Here is a 24,366-nt window from a genome sequence, read left to right as displayed (position 1 = left end):
CAGCATAGATTGTGATTCTTTAAAGACAAAACCCTAGAGATACAGGCTTTTCAATATTGTACCACCTTTACAGTGTGTGTGTGTGTGTGTGTGTGTGTGTGTGTGTATATATGGGTGTTGTTTTCCTAGCTGGATGTCCTCCTGCCTCACAATATGACAACAAATAATATACAAGTGATAACTAAGCTTAGCAGGGGATGCAAACAATCAAAAGCGAACGCATTTTCTTTGACTTTTGACGAGCGCAACGTTTTGTACACGTGTCGCGGCATGGGAGTGCACACACGCGACAGATTCTTTAGCACACAATTAAGAGCTGCTAAAATATGGCAACAGCTCACCTCCCCTTGTCATCCTGGTATAATTAGATTTTCACCTGCTGTTGGGAGCAGGAAAGGAAAAAAAAAAAAAAAAAGAGAGGCTTGATGCATTGGACAAGACAAAGAGGCACCTGACGCGGCAACACGCGCATCCATCCTGCTCCACAGCATGGGAGGAGTTTGAGAGGTAAATTGAAAACGCTGTTGAAGGCTCGCTTCGATGAGTCGCACAGTCTGCTTAGCACATCAGTTTGGAAACAGATGCCACGTTGGGACAATGTTGCAGTCAACATTAGAAAACAGAGGCAGATGTGTGTAAACTGTTAATACAGCAGCGTCTAGAAAAAAATAATTATACTGGGGAGATGTCACTCCATAGCAGTAGAACGTCTACAAGAAACGTCATGTCAGAATAACAGTCTGATAATAACTAGGAAGTAATTAGCAACTCCCGTGAAATCAATGAGACCGTGATTAATAATCGCTGGTGTGTACAGTTCGCGTATTCTTCTGTTCAGGTGTTACAGTACGGCTGATTGACAATCTGCGCTGTTGAGATCAAACATCAGCGATGCCAAATATTACAGAAGCATCAGCCAAGTCCCCAGCAGCAGACCCACTGGATTTAAGTGGATACATATTCGACACAAGTCTCTTAAGCTTATTAATCCTGCACACACACTCACACACTTTCTTCAAGCTTGTCAAACCCCATTCAAACGGTGCAGGAAACAAATGCGTAAACACATCCAGTGCAGTGTGGAGGCTGTCAAACTCAATGCACGGTTTTAGCCATAGTCAGGGCTGAGCAGCGAATCAGTAGCACGTTTCTGAGATCCTGCACAGCCAGCGTTGGAAGGCGCTCCTTTGAAACATAAGAGTGCATGCAAAAGTGGGCCATTAATGATTCATGGCTGCTTAAATGATCATCTGAATGCACCTGTGGAGAGAGCCCCCTGAAGTAAATATCAACAACCACAACTCCTGTCAGCGCCTGATGATGGAAGTTAGTGTGGGCACGAGGGTTTGATAACTCCATCAGTCATTCAGAAAAGCAAAGCCAAAGATGCAAATCAAATGCGCACACACAGCAGGTCAACAGGGGACTATTCTACACTGGGATCTGAGAGTCCGTTAGTGAAAATAACTCGGGCCAAAACAAACATGCTAGTGTAAATGACCCACTTTTTGCTTGAACGTGAGGAAACAAAAAATCAGGTTTAACTAGTTCAAAAGAGAGAGAGAGAGAGAGAGAGAGAGAGAGAGAGAGAGAGAGAGAGAGAGAGAGAGAGAGAGAGAGAGAGAGAGAGAGAAAACTACTCAATCGGTCATTATTAAATCTAGGTCAAGCTCCTTAAATGGTTAAGCAAAGCTGGTTGAAGTGTGTTACTCTCCATGAGCCAATGTGTTTTGATGGACCACGCTCCATGCGCCAACACGACATCCATTATGTAAACATTAGCAGAGGGCTAATGTTAGGCCTGGTTAGCTCAGAGAACGACTATAAAACAAAGCACACCGCAGCCAGGCTATGTCTAAACACCCCCGAACGCTGGTGATGGAGGTTATCCCAGGCCAATAGGAGTAGGAAGAAATAGTTGTACAATAAGGGTCTTTTCTAATAAGAAAAAAGAAAGAAAAACACACTCCACTGTAACTCATACAGTATTTAAACAGACATAAGAAGTCGCCTTGAACTTGAGCTTTGAACCCTGACATCCGGTTATCCGGACACAGCGTCTGTATTACACAGAAGGAGATGAATAGGAAAGTCACATTACTCTCTTATATCTCTAACTATCTCTCAGGGCAGGGCAAAAAGTTCCCAAGCTTGGTCAGCTGAGCAATCAGGCTGTGTAAGGAATTAGAACCAAGACAGAAACAGAAAGAGAGAGAGAGAGAGAGAGAGAGAGAGAGAGAGAGAGATAGAAAACAATTTGATAGCCCAGGCATTCTTAGTGGGTGGCAAAACTTTTGCAGCACCGCACCCACTGTGGTGGCTTCATCAGCCGGTTCGGGCAATTATCCTTTCAAAACACACGCCACCAGCTCACAGACGCATGTAATTATGCAACATGTCCTCGCCTGTTCTCCCACCTAGGCTGTTTTGGAAATGTAATGAAGCTCTAGTAATATTGTGATAACAGGCGAACGATAATCAACGCCACTTTCAATTAAAATTCACCCGAACAACACTTAAGCTGTTATCACCTGGAATCGCTTTGCAATGGGGCAATCTGTAGGCTGTTATTTCTAATTTACTTGTTTCCTAATGCTGAAGCGTTTGACTGCTGACTCCTGTCAGAATAGTAATAAGGTTACAGCACAAATCAGGATTCACAAATTAGGACATGGCGTCGGCACAGAATGCTCTCATTATTCCTCACTATTTTAAGATGCGAATTCTCAAACAGGGTTCATGAAAATGTCAGGCTCGGCACTGTACGGAACACAACAGCATAATGAACCGAGCTCAATGTCATTAATGATAAGCGACAAAACGTGAGAAAAAGGCTTGAGCGAGGTGCACGCACATCGACGCACTCGACTCCTGGCGAAAAGCTTGAGGGGGGTGGGGTGGGGGAGGGAGGATCCTAATTACTCTTCGACAAAAATCTCCTGAAAGTCAACAGAATGTAATCGATGGAGAGGATTATATTAGCGAGGCCTTGGACCTGGGCCAATAAGAAAGGCACACTGCGCCCTGTCTCATCAGCAGCCCATGATTGAGCGAGCTAATGGAAAGACACACAGCTATAGTGACACATTGTGCGGTGGGGGTGGGGGAAAGAAAAAAAAAATAGATAGGGGATTGATCTGCCAAGGCCATGGTAATTAGAGTGTGGTGGCCAAGGCGAGAGACTGTTTGCCCTTAGAGCCATCAGACATGAATCTCTGGAGGATGCCACCTATGCGAGCGGAGTCGGAACACAACAACAGCTCTTATCACTCTTTCACACTTTGCTGATTTGATTACAACTTTTTAATGAAAAGTAGCCTTAAGATGCGATCCGTCAAAAAAAAAAAAAAAAAAAAAAAAAAAAAAAAAAAAAAGACTGACAGAAAGCAGTGCTTTTTTTTTTTTTTTTTTGAAAGTCCTAACGACGGCATATGTGTAACAGCTTTTCAGGAGATTCGTACACACGTTTCACATTTGGCAAACACAGTACGAGAGGAGCATATGGAAGGTTTCATGTCTTGATGCCACATGGAGAGGTGAGCACGCTTCAGACTCTGATTGGTGGAACAGCTGGGTGAAAGTCAGGCATGCTGTATGCTAGCTCTGTAGAACAGCATGCATGAGTATCCTCCAACTAAAAAACAAAGTCAGAGCAAATGAGTATAAGGGAGGGACAGAGAAAGGATTCATGGAGCCACTCTGGCTGTAATTGCATGGCTAAATGCTCTGTTCCCTTCCTGCCCTCTCTCTCTCTCTCTCTTTTTCTGTGCATCTCTCTGTCTCAACCAAGTGACTGCATTTGCCCTAAGCCACTTATAAAGCAATCTGTGCTGAGCAATGTAGGAAATCCAGAGAAAGCTAAAATTTAGCGAAGCCTTTTAAAAAGCACAAGAAGCAGAAAGCAGTCGATTTCTTCATCTAGGCCTGTCAATCCGATTCTGCAGCTGTGAAATGTAACTTCTCGCCATTGCTCCCTAATCCCTGGCAAGAAATATTACAAATTCAATGAAACAATTTATTGATTCTACCATCTTCATTTCAAGTTTAATGGATGGGCTCTTAAAAGGCAGCTTTCTGTCTAAATGTCTGACACCCGATGTCTTCATAGAGTCTCCCTCTTACCCCTCCTTCCTGAAAGCATCATACATTCAAAATTAAAAGCAGAATAATTCCCTTACTTCCCTCCAAGTTGCTGTTTGGTGATTGTAACTGAATGTGAGAGCTCTTTGACTCAAACTGATTTCTTTCCCAGTTAATACATACAGCTACATAACACATAACAGAGACAGAGTGCTTGGTGTGACTAATATGGCAACATATTCTTCATCACCATAATCAATAGGATGGAGGCAGATAATGAGGGCACCTTTGGAGTGGTCACCAGAAAGAGGATTGATTATAATAGTGGAAGAGTAGCAAACACTGTTAGGAAGCACAGCCTAATGAGGGACAAACTCCAGCCTACTCAGAGCACTGCTTTCTTCCCTAATAAAGTGCTCAATGAAACTTCAAAAAGCCCAGGTTTTTCTCAGCACAGCTATGTGATGGACACATAAGAAGAAGAGTTTCTCTGGAACGAACGGAGGGAAAAGGTAGATGGAGCAAAAACAGGGAAAGGAAATAAAACATTAAAGAGAAACAATCCTGGAAACAAATCTGCATCGGATTTCTGAAATTCAATAAATTTCATCTGTTGGCTAAATATCATTCATGCTTTGAAAAAAATGTGATATTTACTCCCGAGCCATCAGATTAGAGCAGGTTAGATCTGCCTATTCAAGTTAAAGCAAGTTAGACCCAAATATACACTTTATAGCATGTTAGCCTCAGTCTCTCACTTTATACAAAAGAATGTTGGGTCCCATTTACACTGACATCTATAGCAGGTATCGGAGTGAAAAATGTATAAGAAGTTAATACTTGTGCTGTCCCTGACTGAAAGTCAAGTCAAGTCAAGTTTATTTGTATAGCGCTTTTCACAACAGACATTGTCTCAAAGCAGCTTTACAGAAAACAACAGTGAAGGTGAATGGTGTGCGTTTGTCCCTGATGAGCAAGCCGTGGCGACAGTGGCAAGGAAAAACTCCCTTAGATGATATGAGGAAGAAACCTTGAGAAGAACCAGACTCAAAGGGGAACCCATCCTCATATGGGGAGTGTGTCTCCTTTGTCTATTTTACAAGGAAACCTTCACAACCAGTAGCAAAACTATGAATCGCAAATTCTACAGCTTTTTTTTTAGTTATGACAGACTTAACATTCACCCATCAGCTTTGAACCAAGCAAACGATGCTCAAAATAAAACTCTTCTGTTAGATTAGCTGAAGGTGGAACATGTTGAGGAAAAAAACCCAGAACTATTGCCATTTTTATTTGTACATAAATCCACAGACATTATAAGGAGTTCAGTAGAAAACAAAACAAAGTAGATTATGTGGCCTGCAAGTGTTTTGGTCTGTTGTGAGTGTCTGTGTTTGGTAGCCATGGCACTCATATCTGAGTAACAAGATGGGAGATATCCTGAAAATCTTGCTTTCCTGAGAATTGATTCTTTTTTTAAATGAAGAGAAGAGAATGGCACATGCAACAGCGTGCCATATACAGCACTCCACTGACAGCACCACACTGAATATTTAAATATGGCCTAGCAGTAAGGGAAAAAAAAAAAAAAATAAATAAAAAATAAGAGCTGTCCTACTCTGGCCCAGTAATGACTTTCAATGGGAGTAAGAGCACTTAAAAAGAGGAATATTTCCTCTTGATTTTGGAGGGCAGGCACGCTGAAGCAGGCAGTGAGTTTTCCGGGGTGATAAGGGCTTAGCCAATGTAATCCTTACAGGCACCTGGCCTTATCGCTTCATGAAGGAAGACAGGAACTTCTCACTATTTTCAAAAGGCAACACGGGGCTCAAAGAGGGGCTTTAAATGGAAATGGCTTTCTTCCATATTGCAGGACAGGAGTGTGTACAATAAAAAAAAAATCCATCTCCACTTATGTGCAAACAAACAAATTACAGTGTCAATTTGAAACATCATAGAAAGACATATGTGAAAACTAATACAGCTATTTCTGTGATACTCCGATCCACTGTAGTAACAACAACTCTGTATAACCACCTGCTGTTGCACACGAGGATCAATCAGCTCTACGGAATGAGTAGATTTATATTCAGTGGGATAACCTTTCCATTAAATATTGTGTCAATACAGTGACAGGCTAGACAATAAAAAGCAGTGAGAGTGGGAGACCGAGTGTTTTTTTTCCCCCCTTTTACTAACCCTTATGCTTTATATCAACATTGTTATGGGACCACAGTGTACTGAGCTTAGTGCATCACTAACGCCGATGACATATTCCATTTTCAGGCAACGGCATCTTTGTTTTGTAAATTGAATCGCATCACTAGCAGGAAAATAAGTTAGATCAACACAACTGTGTTAGCCAAATGATGTGCAAATTGTATTTGTTCAGCCCTTGCACAGTGTGTGGGGGGAAAAAACACACACAAAAAAACCCATTATGCATGGACTGTAGAGGCTCAAACACCTAATCCAAATGCTATCATTAACTGGAACTAACAAAAACGGCTATCGGCCTGTATCTTTCCTTATTGTTGTCATGTTATGCTCAAGTGTACACCTTTTATTAGTGTTTAATCATTTAAGCCACCTGATTGGACTGTAATTAGATTTAAAAGATTTCCACATTAGCTGAAGTATACATGGAACAAAAAGCTTTGAGTAAAACAGCGAGGAAATTATTAGTCATTTTTATTTTATTTTATTTTATTTTTTTTAAAGTGTAAGGCAACGTCAGACACAGCCACACTCCCCCACAACCATATTTTCCATCAATCTCTTCTGACTACACCTTATCTTCTTATATGCTGCTTCTGTATTATATCAACCACCCCAATTCACTAAGAACTATATTTCAAAGGAATTACAAACCTCAACTTGATCTTGAACTTTCTCTGCCATCCAGCGCTATAATATCCATAGCACAATCCCCGAGGAGGTGCGTGAAGTCCGAAGCTCACATATCTGGAGCCCAGCCAGCTACATTAAACATGCATGCCATCCGCAACATGCTTTCCAGGGCAAACACGAAGTACATCTGTGTTTCTTTTGCTTCAAGGGCAGAGAGTTTGCTTATATAGTATGTGAGATGCCTGCTTTGACCAATATATAGTAAAGGATCAAAGGGACTGAATTTGTGGTTTCACCACAAACCCAATAGGCTTCATCGAGTTCATCATTTGAAACTGTCAAACCTACGCTGGTGCTTGATGTCTTTAAGGCCTCTCCGTTGTTAATTTTTAAAGCACCAGGCAAAGGCTTCGCTTTAAATCTATACCTCGTCTGCTTGGAAGTCAGCATTTTATATAGCAGCGCTTATAATAGCCCACAGTAGACTGAACACAAGCTCGTCTATGGATGTATGTGCCTAGTGTGTAATGGGAGTTGTAGGTGCAGTTGTTTAATCCACACCGGTCCCTCGGCCAATTTGTTAGCATTTAGCGGAGTGTTACAGACTGAAACCGTTGTATAAAAGGCTGCTTCCCTCAGGGCCGGCTCACATCTCTGAACTGGAGTTAGCTCTATCCACTTGTATACAATCCATCTCAAATTGCTCTGGTTTATTTATGAACGGATAATCATGTATATCGCTCATACTGAGGCCTACAGAGATCTCATGGCGGGGTTCACGCCCTCGATTAGAGGTCTATAGGTGATGAATAGGGTTCAGCAGATATCAGGGCTTCACCAATCCCCATTATGTCACGCTCGTTTCAATAAAGGCTTCATCAAGGACGCGTCATACTGATTTCAGAGCCCCACACTGATTTCAGCTTCCTTTCTCTAATCTAATTGTGCTGCAAAATGGGATTCATCAGAGCCAATTTAGCAGCGAAAGCTCAGAGAACAAGCACATGTATCCGTTTCCCTTTCATTCATCCATCGGCGTACATCTGCCTGCTCCACACTCCTCAACTCAAAGGGTTACTAATTAGAGCCTGAATCTCTACGATGGGGATGCTTTTTACTGCACATGAGAGATGGAGAGGGAGGGAGCGAGAGGAGGAAGGAGGGAGAAGAGGGCTAAATTGGTAAGGATGGGATATACAGACGAGCACTTCCTGCTTGAGAGGGCAAGATGTGGCATTTATGTACAAATGGTGAGCATCTGTCCGGTTTATGTCAGAAGGGAGACACGACAATGTGTCAGTCTTTGAAAAGGGGGCACCAAATTTAGAGGAACTGTCAATCATCACTAATTCGCTGTTAACCTAAAATTATGTTCATCTCTCATGCCAAAATTTGCAAATTGAAGGTCAAACTACACCCTATTCGAGCGCAGGCTTGTACCACTTGCTGTGCATCTGCCAAATCCTGGCAGTCAGTATGAGTAGCTAGGTGTAAGAGTACAGGATAGTACAAGCGATGGTGTTTATTACTGCGTAAATGTGTTTTATACACGCGTGAGCACACAAAATGATGTGTGAGGCCTCAGTTCAAAACTAACACCATGTTATTACTCCCCTGATATATATATGGAGGCGAGCATTTTATGTGAAGGTTATCCCGAGATCAAGGGAACAATTAATGTAAGCGGTGACATCCCCGATTTGCCGTGAAATTTAATACGGTTTTAAACGGCAGCGTCGAGCTGGAATTTGCTGCTGATTAATTCCAACGCCGCAATATGTAAATATGAAACGGAATCAAATGCAATTTCCTCTGCTATTTATCAGTCAATAATGTCGGCTGCACAGTTGGCTCATTAACCGAACATGACATGCTGATGGGAAACAAAAGCTCCCACGATTCAGACTGCCTCGAATTGAAACAAACAGGCGATTTATTACGAGGGGAGAAATTGATTGTTTTTTGAGCGAGGCTCACTGCATCAATCCAGCAGTGATATTTTCTATGGGGGTAAAGAGAGCGATGGAGAGAGCGTCTCCCACTGCTACTCCCCCAGTGCTCTGTAGCGCCGCTAAGCTGCTTAATCATGATAACACAGAGTAAATGTTTTTGCTTTTCCAGACACATTATCTACTTTACAGATGAGAAATCTGGTTTCATGGATTAAGAGCGATGCCATAACAGGAAATACTTGTGGGGCTAACCTCGCCTGATGGCTTCAAAGCCAGCCTGTTAATTCAAACTACTTCCTGAGCTCAGAAGATAAGAACCACAGAAAAGACAGGCAAAGAGAGGGAGAGAGAGAGAGAAACGTTAAATGATCCTGGTTTAAAAAAAAAAACAAAAAAAACAAACAAAAAAAAAACATATTGCTACTTGGAAGAGTATCTATCTTGTGGTTTTCAAAGGTATAAGCAGCCCAACATCTGTCTCTGGGAAATACAGAGACTCAGACTGTGGTGTAAGAAAGTGCCAAAAGCAGGAATATACTAGCCACCAAGAGAGGTTTAAATAAATAAGCATTAACTTTTAATAAGCATAAAAAATGTACAGGCAAGTTTTTTTTCCTGCTTATAAAACATGCTTATTAAAATAAATAATTAATGAGAAGTAAGATTATTTCTCATGGCAGTATGTGGATTGCCCATTCCCCCTCCTTCTCCAAGCAATTACACAAGAGTTAATGTTAACAATCGGGTAATTACATGCCACTGAATTCATGTACAGGTTTTCCTTTAAATATAAAACATATGAAAAATGATTAAATGCTCTACATCTATTAGCTTATACCTCCAGTAATCCGGGGGCCACAGTGAGGCACAGGCTCACCAATACTGGACTATAGATTAAGAGCTCACCACAGGCTCAGTTAAATGAGGAAAGTGCAACCCGGCATGTGCTTCTGCTGTTGTAGGCCATGCACTGGCTTCCGACATACTTTTCTGCTCACCACAAGTGTTATTTAAGTCACTAAATAATTATTTGACAACATAGTGTTACTTGTCAAGGTTGTGGGATACATTGTTTGGGTCACCAGCACAGTTTCAGTAAAGTGGTTTGGTTGAAAGCATGAAAAATGGGCAAGCCTAAGAATCTGAGCAACTTTGACAAAGGACAAATTGTGATGGCTAGATAACTGGGTCAGAGAGTTTCCAGGTTTCAGGCACCCAAGGGTTACTGATGCACATGGGGAGAGAAAGCTAGACTGTCTGGTCCAATTGTATTGCAGCTCGATGTATATGGTACTACAAAGCCACAGGCTGGTCAAAGTGCCCTTGCTGACCCCTACACCGCTCTGAACATGCCTACAATGGGCATGTGAGGATCATAACTGGACCAATGGAAGAAGGTGACCTGGCTCGATGAAGCACATTCTATGTGGATGGCTGCATGTGTGTGCACATCACTTACTTGAGGAAGCGATGGCAAAAGGATGTACTATGGGAAATAGGTAAAAATGGAATAATTAGAATGTTGCTCTGGGCAATGTTCTGCTTGGAAACCTTGGGTCTTGGGTTAACTTGACATGTAACACCTACCTAAACATTGTTAAAGACCAAGTACACCCCTTCAGGGCAATGGTATTCCCTAACAGCAGTGGCCTCATTCGGCAATATAATGCTCCCTTGCCACATTGCAGAAAGAATAATCAGGAATGTTCAAAAACATGACAAAGAATTTAAGGTGTTGACTTGACCTCTAAATTCCCCAGATCTCAGTCCGATCGAACATCTGTGGGATGTTCTGGATAAACAAGTCCAATCCATGGAGACCCCACCTCCCAACCTCAGAACATAAAAGAATCTGCTGCTAATGTCTTGAAAACAAATACCACAGCAAACCTTCAGAGGTCTTGTGAAATCCAGACATCTATGGATCAGAGCTGCTTTAGTTGAACAAGGGAGATCTACACAATAATAGCCAGGTGGATTAAAAGTTATCGCTGACTATTGTGTATATGTTATAAACTATCCGATACTTGTAATATCTAGAACAGACCTAGAAAAGCCAGATCCAACATAATACATCTATATATTGGTGATTATATTGGCTTCGAATTGTAAAATCAGACCAAAATTTGTAAAAGCCAATCAAACTATTCTCGTTCTAAAAGTTGCCTCTGAAGACTTTTCATTAAAATGCTAATTAGTAATAGAGATCTAAGGATGCTGAGTGTTCAAGCTGCTGTTCTTTTATGTTCTGTTGTCAGTGTGTTTGTGTTCTCTGCCTAAATCAATTCGGTTTCAAACAGACGGAATTTCACAGCTTTCTTTTTGGGGCAAAAAAAGTAGAAATAGTATAGAAATACCCCTACATCACATTCTGGTGCAGGCACAGCCACCAGCTGTGTAGTTCATATCCCTTTTTTTTTTTTTTTTTTTTTTTTATTTAAATAGAGTGTCAGTGCCGGCAGCCTTCATCCAGCCAGGCTCTCATTAGTGGGGATGTTTGAATATTCATGTAGCAGTGATTCAGCAGCAGTGGAGCCAACTACAGCACCCAAAACTGCAGGGAATTCACCACTTACCATTAACAGGCCTAATAGCGGCACCACGCCTCCATGATTGTTATGGGTAATTGTAAACGCTCATTAGGATTTTCATGTAGAAAGTAGGGAAATCACTCATTTATTAATAGCATCGTTTAATTTCTTTAGAAGTAAAAGTGCAGAGCAAAGTACGCTGAATAGCGGGCAAAATACAAACAGTGATGAATCGCTGCAAACTCAAGTCGAATGTCATTTCATTTACAGGACACAGAACATGTGATTAACACAATCTCAGTATGTCTCGTGTCTGAAATAGGATAGACGTATTGTTTTCCTCCTAGGAAATAGTATGGTCTTTCAATTAAACAGGGATTTTATATACCATACTATTTCCTATATTATATACACACACACACACACACACACACACACACACACACACACACACACACACACACACACACATTTATATACATACATATCTATATAAAATAATTAAGCCTTGATATTCAAGCCATGTTGTTAGAAAGCCAAACCAAGCAACTGGTCACTTTATTCTCCTTTATGTTCTAATTTGCCTCTTTTTAACAACCTGACGGAGAAACGATCTCTTCCTGCCTGGTGACTCACATCTTCCAGCAATTCAGAGATAATGACTGCGTCACTGAGAGCTCCACAACGTCACCGAGTTATGTCACCAGCTAATAACCCTGCTGCTGTTCCTCTGTGCAGCACTATTTACAAGCATACTGTCTCTCACACACACACCACACATTGTGATGTTAACAGCTGAAAACACTTTTCTGACTCTGCAAATGATGTGTCCTTTTGAATCTTTAGTTACATTTCTTGATAAAAGTTAGTGTTCCTGATATTAATTGAAAAAGTGGGCAGGTGAATACTGTTTTTCACTCAATCTAATAAAACATGTTGCTTGTTAAAAGCTGTGATGCTGGATTTTTTTGCACATTTAAAAAAGGTGATTGTCAGAAGCAAACGCCTGCCAACAAAACGGGATTCGTCTAAAAAGTCTAATTTCTTTTTACCTGTCTTGTCAATTAGTGCACAAACAGACAATCGATTTTACAGAATTGATCTTACAGAGTCTTTCTGTAAACGTCCAATCTCATTTACTTGCTCCAATTTTTGAGTAGGTGCCTATAAGAAAATAGATCTAGATGGGCTTTAGAGAAAGCTGAATACCGAAAAATGTTAATAGTCCTAAACTCCGACATCTATAATGCATTATGAAATCAAGTATCATTGGAGACAAAAATGCTTCACCTAGAATAAAATCTTGAATAAAGATTCATCATTATACTATACAATATTATACTACACTATTATTATTAGTAGCAGTAGCATTAGTATTATTTTTATACTACTTTATATAAATAATTTTGTAAAAGGGTGATGGGATTTAAAAGATACAACATATACACCACCTTCAAAATTCAGTTAAATGAAGGCATTTAATGCAAATGTTCTTTTAATTCAGAAATGCCGCCTCTGAAATGAAACCACTATTCTTGGCTAAGCAACACTTTTTTGGCTCACTCTCAGTTAATAACAAATGTCTTAATACATTTTGACAGTATGAGGAAGTTTACAGAAAAGCCATCATTAATAAATAGATTTCAAAGAAAGAAAAATAATTAGGGAAGTCGATCCTTTGGCATTCTCTCGCTTTTTTCTTTTCATTAAAAAAACAGGACATGCCAAGAGACTTGTAGGGGAAAAAAATGTAAGTTTACTTAATATTTCCCTTTCACACAGACTTGTATATTTTTATTGATTCATTAATACTGGCACAGTATGTGTAATTAGTCCAAAAATAATACAGATTCAATCTCAAACTGCAACACACTTACCTAACTGCCATTGTTAACAGTCCAGATACTCCCATAGTGTCCTGACTCCACCCACAGACACGACTTCTTTAAATGTGTTTAGCACATGAGATTTAGTTATTGCAAGTTTCCCACACAGAAACCCAAACAAACTTAAGATTGTAGACATTTCTGCAAGTATGGACCTGCATAGTCCATTTATTATGTCTGAATTGCATTGATCCAAACCCAAACCTATCAATGTCGACAAAATTGTATGTCTAAACAAAGCACTTACAGCTACAAGTTCTCTCAGGGAAAAAAAGGATTCTCAGTAGGTGTGGACTTAAGACCTAAAGAGTTGCTCTTCCCAAATCTCGCCCTGTCCTCAGTAGATCATTTCACCTGAATCATGATGCCTTTAATTATGAAGGTTACAGCAATCAGGCTTAACGTTCTTATACTACTGTTTAATGTAATAGTACACAGCTGTACATGGATTTCAATTGCCACCATCAGGGGTCACCTAGAAGAACATGCGTGCTCTCAAGGTTTCTTCGCAGAGAGAGAGAGAGAGATCTTCCTCGCTTTTGTTGCTCATTATAAATCATAATATACATCTGCGTTCTTTTTTTTTTATCTAATGAAAATGCATATCGTACAAATTAAATGTTCTGAAAGATCAAATCAAACTGAATGAAATTAAAGAGATCCCACGCTCTGACGAGAACCCGTCTGTCATAGGGATCTACTTTGGAGTCCGTGGAGAGACGAATAAAAGCCGGGTCAATGATTCGAGCCGAACCCCTGTATGTGAGACTGTGCGTATAAATACAGCTGCTTCAGTGCTCTCGTTCTGCTCCGGTTCCTCGGGGTCTATGTGATGTGGCTTCAGCCAGGTGTGTGGGGTTACAGCCAAATCCAGGCCTGATTAGAAAGTAATATACAAATAAATCACAGGCAGCCTGTTAACAGTGGAGTCGAGGGAAAAGGCAACAGCAAAACAATATAACTCAGGGTTAAGACATTTCTCGTTCGAATGAGCATGCTCACATCCCAAAGGGGAACAAGATGTTTGCTGTGCTGCTATACTTCCAACCTCATTACTTACATGCTGGGTTTTATGCAAGAAAAAAAAGAAAGAGACGAGCTAGAGCTTAGAGCTTATAAAAACAAAACTGGGCTAAAAGGGAAATTAGTGACCATTCCTAAGAATCTGAATAAAGCCAATGTTCTACATTTCACCATGAGGTAAAGTTCATCTTGTTCTCTGTGTTAGAGAGGAGGGGGGGAGATTTTGCAACCACAAAGAAGGTAAAATAACCCTTGAGGTTTCAGAAGTACCCACTTCCCACGGCATGCAGGTCTGCATGTGCTCGGATGCACCGTGTGGCCCGGCGCCCATCCTGCACCGTAGAACTGTGCATGAAAACGTGCAAATCATTACCCATCAGCCATCGCAGGGGAGGCAAATGGAGCAGTCTTTGCCAGTAAAGAGACGCGTGAATCCCATCTCACCGGGGCCCTCCGCTCGACAGCTGCCGCACACAGCCTCAACATCTGCACAGTGCTAATGCGGTTCCCGAAGAATGAGCGGCAGCTCCGAACTGAGCTACACCCCACCATCACCACATTTAATATATGATGAAGGGGGCTGCGGCTTTGAAGGGAATTCCATCACTCCCGGTTCGAAGCCCGGTAAGTGATCATGAATCAAAGGTAGGGATAGTATTAAGACACACCACAGGCCATGCCTAAAGCCATGAAGCCGGGTTATGAGAAGTTCACAGCCGTGCTTGCTGTAAGCGGCGCCTTCATGAAGTCCACTTCTCTATCAGAGTTTCGAGATGAGAGATGTGTTCGAATAACCCTTTTGCATTAGAAGCACTAGGGACTGGCAAACTATAAACAGCAAACAATTTTTACTATATCAATCTTTAAAAAAAAAAAAAAAAAACTACACAAAACACAATTCGCTCATTCAGTCAAAACATTACAGAAATCTCCACATGCTGCAGCTTGGTGTTTCACACCCCGAGATGTTTTATTGATTCTGTCCTATTAGCACGCTTGTACACGCTCATCTGCCGACCCATGTAAAAATGTGTTAGCTTCAATCCTCGGCGCATTAAGAAACAATCAAGCACATCTCGATGTCTCTCGCTGTCGATTCGCTTCATCGGCTGAAGCGATTTCATGGCCCCAGAGCATCAATGTTTCAACTGGAGAGCTTGTGTGGAGCACTGCTCCTGTGGCAGAGGTGAAGGAGGGGTGGAAAGCAGAATTCTAGTAGCATCTACATTTTGAAAAGGCTACTGACATGCACTAAGCAAAAAAGAGGCCTATAGATACTCAGCATTTGTAAATATTAGCCTGATCACTTAGACTGAAGCTAGAAAAAGGGCTCTCTTTAGCTGTATTACTAGATCTTATAGATTATGACTAGATTTATGTTTTATGTGTTTATTAATTGATGCTTTCTCTTTGTTGGAAATCTACAGACAGGTTGTTGTACAGATCCAATCCAAATGCCAATCAGGTTCTAATCATGTACATGTTCCAATATAAATGGTACTAAACAGAACCATTACTCATCACTGCTGGTATCTAAGTGTGTATTTATGTATTACCTGAAAAGGTGCATGTATTTTACTTCTAAAGATACAAAAAATTTACAATCAGTTGGAACAAGTGTATCAATACGATTAAAAGAAGGAAATGGTCACAGTGTGGAAACGTCCACCTTCCATCATCTATCTCGGCTGTGTCCCAAACCATGTATACTCTTTCTGAACAATTCATTCGTATATAAAGAGGTATTTAGATATGCACTTTGGAACTCTACATTCAGACTGTTCTGCGCTGAGTGACAATTTGTAATGTCTGAAGTTTGACCAGTCAGTGGTGCGCTATTTCTAGCACCACCCACGTGTCTAGGTTTCTTGCTGGCGTGGGTCAGATGGGTACCCAATTTTACCACAAGTACTTAGTTACAGTGTGACTGTCATGGAAATGGAAACGATACAAAAAAAAAAACGTCGATTCACTGATTTGTTCTCATTATCAATCCAAATCTCTTAGTTTCGCAGAACTGCTTGGGGGGGAAAGAGCTCCAATTATTAAGTGAAATTGTAAACTGGTCTAGATAGAGTACATCTATATCTCCTTTATCACTCTCTCACAGTTTTTTAACCTGTACTGCTATGAAGCTGCCGGAGAGCTGCAGGAAGAGGGGTGGGGTGGGGTGGGGGGTGTTTGATTACCCATGGTGCCTCAGCCCAGCATCCCATTGCCTCGGAGCTGCACATTAACACGCTCGGCCCACGTGACAGCGCTCGTGTCAGCTAATGATGGTTCAATTATGCCTGCAAACATCGCTCTGCTAAGTAAACGGCCACCTAGCTCAACCCCGTGCAAATGCCTCTCTGATTCACAGCAAATTAGACACAGACAGCGAGATGTCAAATAAATCCTAACCGGCTGCTGTTGTGTGTTTGCACTGCAGATACATAAGTGAAATTAGCACAGGAGGCGAAGGGAGAAAGGGGCTAATGGTTAAACATGCAACATGCACATTATTGAATAATTAGGCGCTTGTCATCCTGTCGAAATTTTTAGCATTACCCACTGCTATTAGCGTAAAATTGCTCAGCATGAACGGAAAAACCATTTAAACGGAGAACAGAATCTATTCATTTCTCTCTCAACTGAAAATGCTTTTGAAAAGCGGAGAATTCTGTTCCTTGGAACATGCCACCATTAGATGATAAAACAAGGGCAATTTCAGAGCTAATGTAATTGGAAGGGGATTTTAAAATGCTGGGTTTATTCGCATATTGGTGTGAAAAAAACCCCGCTTAATTCTTCGTGACATTTTCAGTAAGACGTTTTTCTAACTAATTGTTCGTACAAAAACAAAAAAAACAAACAGGACTCAAATGCAGTGACCTAAAAATACAAATGTACTCACACGCATGTAAACATGAGTATCATGTAGAGGATGGCAGATGGCTGACTACGGCGAAGAGATTTGAATGGATTTCTTTAAAGAATAAAAACTATCACAAATAAAATAGTAAACACATTTCAATGCAGGAGTATAATCGGTGCTGTGGGGAATACATGAATGCTGATAGCAAGTAGAGATTATGAGGTTCGTGTGATTTAATAAAGACTGATGTTGTTTTTCAGGGCTATAATCATTTCCTGCAGTGGCCAGCGCTCTTCCTTGACAATATGAGGATGTTAGCATTACAAGTCTATGTACTAGCCTGCGGCATGGTGCGGGAGATTTAACAAACCAGGTACATCAGTGATAAACATAGCACATGGGCTATAACACACACACACACACACACACACACACACACACACACACACAATATATATATATATATATATATATATATATATATATATATATATATATATATATATTTTGAATGTTTTTTTTTTCCAGCTGTCACACGATTTAAGTGGACTGATCGCTTTAAGTATGTCCGACGAGGAAAAGGAGGCGTAGCAGAGGCCGCTCGGAGGCATGAACTCTAATCAAGATGAAGTGCGTTTACAAATGCATTTAATAGGGCTTGCCAAAAGTGAAACTCTGCATGTTAATATGGTAAGATTAAATTTCATCAGAGCAGAGCAACACTGTGACCAATTGCCTACAGTCACACACAACCTGCCAACTGCGTACCCCTCCTCCCTCCATCCTCACCACCACACATCTCATCTCTCTCTCTCTTTCGCGCTCTCTCTTTCTCAATTTGCATTGTGTGATCTTTCTCAGCGGAGGAGGTGGGGGAGATGGTGTGTAGGGCAGCTGACGCCAGATTCAGCTCAAGGTCAGCATGAGGGCTGTGCACATGTGTGCGTATGAGAGATACAGCGAGCATGAGACAGAGAGATAGAGAGAGGGAGAGAGAGGAAGAGGGTAGGGGGGGGGGTGTATGGAAGCAAAAGCACTGTAAGTCACCTTACAGAAATCATCACTAGAGCCCTTGTGAATTAGGTGTCATTATGAGTATGAAACCCCCAGCACACACATTCTTGTTACCAGGGAACTGCGGAGGTCAGACAGGGAGAGAGAGAGAGAGAGAGAGAGAGAGAGAGAGAGAGAGAGAGAGAGAGAGAGAGAGAGAGAGAGAGAAAGCGCTTGCATATGCCACTTCAGGGTGCAGGCTGGCATGCCACTTACTGTACCAGTTAATGGTGTGTTTTCTGGCTGGCTGTCACTCTGTGCTGACATTAGTCCTGATGAGACGCAACCTGCTTTGTGTCGCAGTAAAGCACTTAGAGCTCTGAAAGCCTGCCTTGTGCCAGTGTGCAATGTGAAACGCAAGCTATACACACGCTGAAAAACCTGACAAGTTAGAGTGAGAGTGAGAGCGAGAGGGAATGGGGAGAATTTTTCTTTTTCACAGGTGACACTTTCACAGCTTCCTCCCCACACAAACTCATCATCCCCACACTGAATGGAGCATCCATTCAGTAGAACTGGCACACGTCTGCCTGGGAGAGCACGTCTCTCTCTCATGTCCCTGGGCTGTTCTAGAACCATCTGCAGCTGGGGCCTCCGAGGCTTGCGTGACTCCTCCTTTAATTATTTTCATCTCTCACCCTTAGACACACCTACCCTCCCTTTCTCTCTTGCTCTCTCACTTACTTCCTCACCATGATACAATGCACACATTTCCCTCTAGAATTAGCGCTGCGGTCTCTTTAAGAGGACACGGTTCTGAGCCAGTGGCTTCAGAGACTCTGCATTTAGTAGCAGAACCGACAACCAGCACTGTAAGGTTAATGCCCTGGCATAATGCGCAACTCATGTTCCAAGGCAGATCAAATTAGAGGGTAGGCCAAAAAAAGGAGCACTGCAGCACTGCTGGCTTGTGCTGAAATGATTACATTTTTGCTTATACTTCAACAGTAGACAGCTACCAAATCATTTTATTAATTTTTTTTTTTTTTACAAGAACACTGCGCCATCTTTTCCTCCAAAATATATATTTATATAAATATTTTTCAGTGTGATTTTCTTCCTGCAGCCTTATTCCTGTCCCTCATTACAGCTCAGTGTGCACCACTCTGCCTCAGGATCCTTACTTCCTAGCAACAGCCTGCCACCAAACATTTGGCACAAGTTCAAAAACACCCCCTCCCCTCTCCTTTTCCTCCTCCTCCACCCCCCCTCTCCTTGCCACGGTCCTCCGTCTGTAAAAAAGATGGCTGCCCTGACTGCGTGCTCTCTCCGGCTCAGGCTGGATGGCAGTGCCCTGAGCTCCCTGTGCTGCCTGTCTCGCCGTGAGACTCCATTAACTCGCTTTGCATCCAATTCCACCCCTTTCAGCAGCAGGAAGCTTGGCAAGCTCGCCCCAGGCTTAATTAATCAGCGCAATAGTACACAAACTCTGCCACCAATCTGACTTAGAGACGAAGAGGTTCGAAAACAATATCACCTAATAGTCTACAAATGAAAAGGCATCAAGGTAAATGATTTCAGGTTGCTGAAATAGATTGCCTTACTGACATTAGGTCTAAAACAGGGTCATAGCATGCTTAGATGTAGCATCAGTGAAGATTAATGGAGCCTGTCAGCATTATTATATAATCACATTCCACATTTAGTCCCAATTTGCTCTAATATTTCCTTCCACTATTCTGGGAAGATGTTGCTCTAGATTTTGGCATATGCTTGTGGAGATTTGTGTTCATTCAGGCACAAGGGTGCTCGTAAAGTCAGGTACTGATGTAGGTGAGGAGGCCTGGAGTGCAGACAGAGTTCCTATTCATTCCAAAGGAGTTTAATAGTGTTGAGATCAGAGCCCTAGAGCAGGAGGATCTTCCACTCGAGCCCATGTAAAGCATATCTTCATGGAGTTTGCTTTGTGCACAGGGGCATTGTAATGCTGGAACAGGTTTGGGTCTCCTAGTTCAAATAAACTAAAAATGTCATGCTACTGCATCCAAAGACCCCCTGTACAATTGTGTGCCTTTAGGTTTGCAATAACAGTTTGGAAAAGAACCACATATGGCCAGGAAACTTAGGTGTCCCAATACTTTTGTCTATATAGTGTATATTATGTGTGTGTATTATGGTCCTGGTCATACTGAATCCAAACTATCATGGAAAACTAAAATATATATATATATATATATATATATAAATAAATAAATTAGAAATACTCGTCTTTTTAATACATGGGCATATGATAACATTTGATTTGTTTATTCGGTCAAAAGGAAATTTCCTAGAAACTAGTGGTCATGACAGCTATCACAGTTATAAAGCCATCTAATTGGAGAACAGTTTGGAATACAATCTGGACCCTAAGCGATGGGTCACTTTTTGCGGTCGCCCCTTAAAAACTAAAGAGCAACAGCTTTTCTTTTCTCACTCACATTTTTCCAAAACCTTCGTTAATTAAAAAAAACAATCAATGTAGAAATAAAACACACAAGCAGTCACTATGTTCCGGAGATCACAAGTTCCATTCCTGATGATTTGTGGCCAGGAGTCCAACGGAGCAAACCGGGTGGAGCTCTCTAGGCGGGAGGGTTGATGTATTCTCTCTCCCCTGTCAATCACGTTGACACTAGCAAATTGTGGGTGTCTGTGAGGTCATGCATGCGAAAGGGTGCAGGATAGCGTTTTCCTTCATGTGGGTGTTTCCCTGTCTCATGACTCAGCATGAGTAGCAGGTCAAAACGATGTGGTTAACTGGCTTGACATGACTCAAAGAAGGCACATGGAAGCACACAACCTTTTTCCCAACGGATTAGTAGCTATTTTGTGATCAGGGTGGGAATTGGCCAAGGATAAACGTAGGGAGATAATGGAAAAAAAAAAAAAAATGCAGATATATGATGCAAAGTTTCTAGTTAGTGATGAGAGGTTTTCACATGAACACTGATCTGTTTAAGCACAGTGTACACATATGGAAGTAAGAGCTCGTGAGATGAAGCAGGGTATAAATGACATTGTTAATGTAGGAAAATTTTTTAGTTTTAACAAACATTTAAAAAACAAAAAAAGGTGAAATTGGAAATACTCTCGACATCGACACTCGCAAACTCGACTGTTCGCGACTTTTCATTTGGAACCGGACTGCGAGTTGCTCGAAAGTTTAATGTTTGTATTATTTTATTATATATTTACTATTTATTTAAAGTAGTAAATAAAACATTTGACAAGTAATTCACAATTTTTGTTGAGTTTACAGTAGAGTACATGAACAATTCCCCTTGAAAAAAGAACCGTCAAAAAGAGAGTGTCAAAACCTCGTGTTTTTTTTGTTAATCGCGTGGGGTCAGAGAGCGTAACCCCCACACTGTATATCCAAAATGATTCATATGCAAGCCGTTCGGAAGGGAATTATGCTTTAAATACTAGATTACAGGACAGTAAACAATGAACCGCAGCACACACTTTTTTTTTTAATTATTTAAGGTTTGTCAGATTTTTTTTAAAGAAATAACTATTCATTATAAAATAAAATAAATAATAATAAAAAAAAACATGCTCACCTGAAACATCCAGATCAACCAAGATAATGATGTATTAATGATCATATATGAATTGTGACAAGGTGACTGGACTGAATTACTGCTTACTTAAATGTTTGATCAAGTCGGTTCCTTTACCAGCAATAACACCAAAAAAAAAAAAAAAAAGAAACGTAGAACATTGCTTAGGAATAACAAAGGAAATATTCAACTATTTATAAAAAACAAAAATGTCTGCACAATGTTCAAGTAAGGGCCATCAGACTGAACTCCACTCCACATTCACAAATTTCCCTTGTTTACCATTAAACAAATTAACCTGTGTGGCTGCTGGGGGGCATTTGAGAGGAGGGAAAAAATGGCAAAACACTGAGTATTTTTCTAATGCTGTGACCTGCCGAAAAGCTTTCGTCTGTCAGTGGACAGAGAAGGCCATCAGCAAGCTGTCCCACAGGACATGACAAGGATATGAGGAAATCTGCACAAATCTCTATTTGTTCTGTGCTGGGAATCTCTAAGGGGACAGATACACCAGAGCTGATCTGTCTTTTTCAACCGTGCAAACATCAATCATCGGAAATCACCTCAGACTTGATGTTATTCGGTAAAAACATGAATTCTTTGATCTCAGACAGCATGCAAAAAAAAAAAAAAACATGACTACTATTAATGACTTACTGGATCAGTTATTAATTAGGAGCAGATTGGCTTTACAAAGTGCTGCAGGTGGCACACAGTCTTAGTGCTGATCCTCCATAAGGCAGGGGCTGTGTAAGGGCACTGTTCACCTCGGGTTCACTTTCATATTGACTGGGATTTCTTTTGGCTGCGGCCCATCTTTCATTAAAAATATTCTCATTTTCTTATAAAAAAAACTCCTCAGCAAGCATGTATGTATGTAATATATATATATATATATATATATATATATATATATATATATATATATATATATATATATATATATATATATGTGTATGTATGTATGTATGTATGTATGTATATATATATGTGTATGTATGTATGTATGTATATATGTATATATATATATATATATATATATATATATATATATATATATATATATATATATATACAGTGAGGAAAATAAGTATTTGAACACCCTGCTATTTTGCAAGTTCTCCCACTTAGAAATCATGGAGGGGTCTGAAATTGTCATTGTAGGTGCATGTCCACTGTGAGAGACATAATCTAAAAAAAAAAATCCAGAAATCACAATATGATTTTTTAACTATTTATTTGTATGATACAGCTGCAAATAAGTATTTGAACACCTGTCTATCAGCTAGAATTCTGACCCTCAAAGACCTGTTAGTCTGCCTTTAAAATGTCCACCTCCACTACATTTATTATCCTAAATTAGATGCACCTTTTTGAGGTCGTTAGCTGCATAAAGACACCTGTCCACCCCATACAATCAGTAAGAATCCAACTACTAACATGGCCAAAACCAAAGAGCTGTCCAAAGACACTAGAGACAAAATTGCACAGCTTCACAAGGCTGGAAAGGGCTACGGGGGAATTGCCAAGCAGCTTGGTTTAAAAAGGTCCACTGTTGGAGCAATCATTAGAAAATGGAAGAAGGAGACGGGAGGAGCTGGTCAATGACCTGAAAAGAGCTGGGACCACCGTTTCCAAAGTTACTGTTGGTAATACACTAAGACGTCATGGTTTGAAATCATGCATGGCACAGAAGGTTCCCCTGCTTAAACCAGCACATGTCAGGCACATCTTAAGTTTGCCAATGACCATTTGGATGATCCAGAGGAGTCATGGGAGAAAGTCATGTGGTCAGATGAGACCAAAATAGAACATTTGGGTCATAATTCCACTAAACGTGTTAGGAGGAAGAAGAATGATGAGTACCATCCCAAGAACACCATCCCTACTGTGAAGCATGGGGGTGGTAGCATCATGCTTTGGGGTGTTTTTCTGCACATGGGACAGGGCGACTGCACTGTATTAAGGAGAGGATGACCGGGGCCATGTATTGTGAGATTTTGGGGAACAACCTCCTTCCCTCAGTTAGAGCATTGAAGATGGGTCGAGGCTGGGTCTTCCAACATGACAATGACCCGAAGCACACAGCCAGGATAACCAAGGAGTGGCTCTGTAAGAAGCATATCAAGGTTCTGGTGTGGCCTAGCCAGTCTCCAGACCTAAACCCAATAGAGAATCTTTGGAGGGAGCTCAAACTCCGTGTTTCTCAGCGACAGGCCAGAAACCTGACTGATCTAGAGAAGATCTGTGTGGAGGAGTGGGCCAAAATCCCTCCTACAGTGTGTACAAACCTGGTGAAAAACTACAGGAAACATTTGACCTCTGTAATTGCAAACAAAGGCTACTGTACCAAATATTAACATTGACTTTCTAAGGTGTTCAAATACTTATTTGCAGCTGTATCATACAAATAAAAGTTAAAAAAATCATACATTGTGATTTCTGGAATTTTTTTTTTTTTAGATTATGTCTCTCACAGTGGACATGCACCTACAATGACAATTTCAGACCCCTCCATGATTTCTAAGTGGGAGAACTTGCAAAATAGCAGGGTGTTCAAATACTTATTTTCCTCACTGTATATATATA

General features: G+C 40.9%; 1 protein-coding gene across 2 annotated transcripts in view; it reads right to left on the bottom strand.

The window, feature by feature from the left end:
- Positions 1–13,306, bottom strand: part of LOC310724352 (adenosine kinase-like) — a 48,079-nt gene extending 34,773 nt beyond the window's left edge. The window contains exon 1 of one of the 2 annotated variants that reach the window (XM_083538221.1): positions 13,291–13,306. Coding sequence is in view for 1 of the 2 variants with exons in the window: in XM_083538220.1 (XP_083394346.1) it covers positions 6,952–6,981 (30 nt within the window). In the remaining variant the exon portion in view is untranslated. Of the gene's footprint in view, positions 1–6,951; positions 6,997–13,290 lie in introns of those variants that run through there. The other variant, XM_083538220.1, reaches the window with a different exon arrangement.
- Positions 13,307–24,366: the final 11,060 nt, after the last annotated feature.

This window comes from Silurus aristotelis, assembly GCF_946808225.1.
Source record: "Silurus aristotelis genome assembly, chromosome: 4".
Lineage (NCBI taxonomy): Eukaryota > Metazoa > Chordata > Actinopteri > Siluriformes > Siluridae > Silurus > Silurus aristotelis.
Note: the sequence above shows the minus strand (reverse complement) of the source record. Positions and strands in the feature narration are given on the sequence as shown.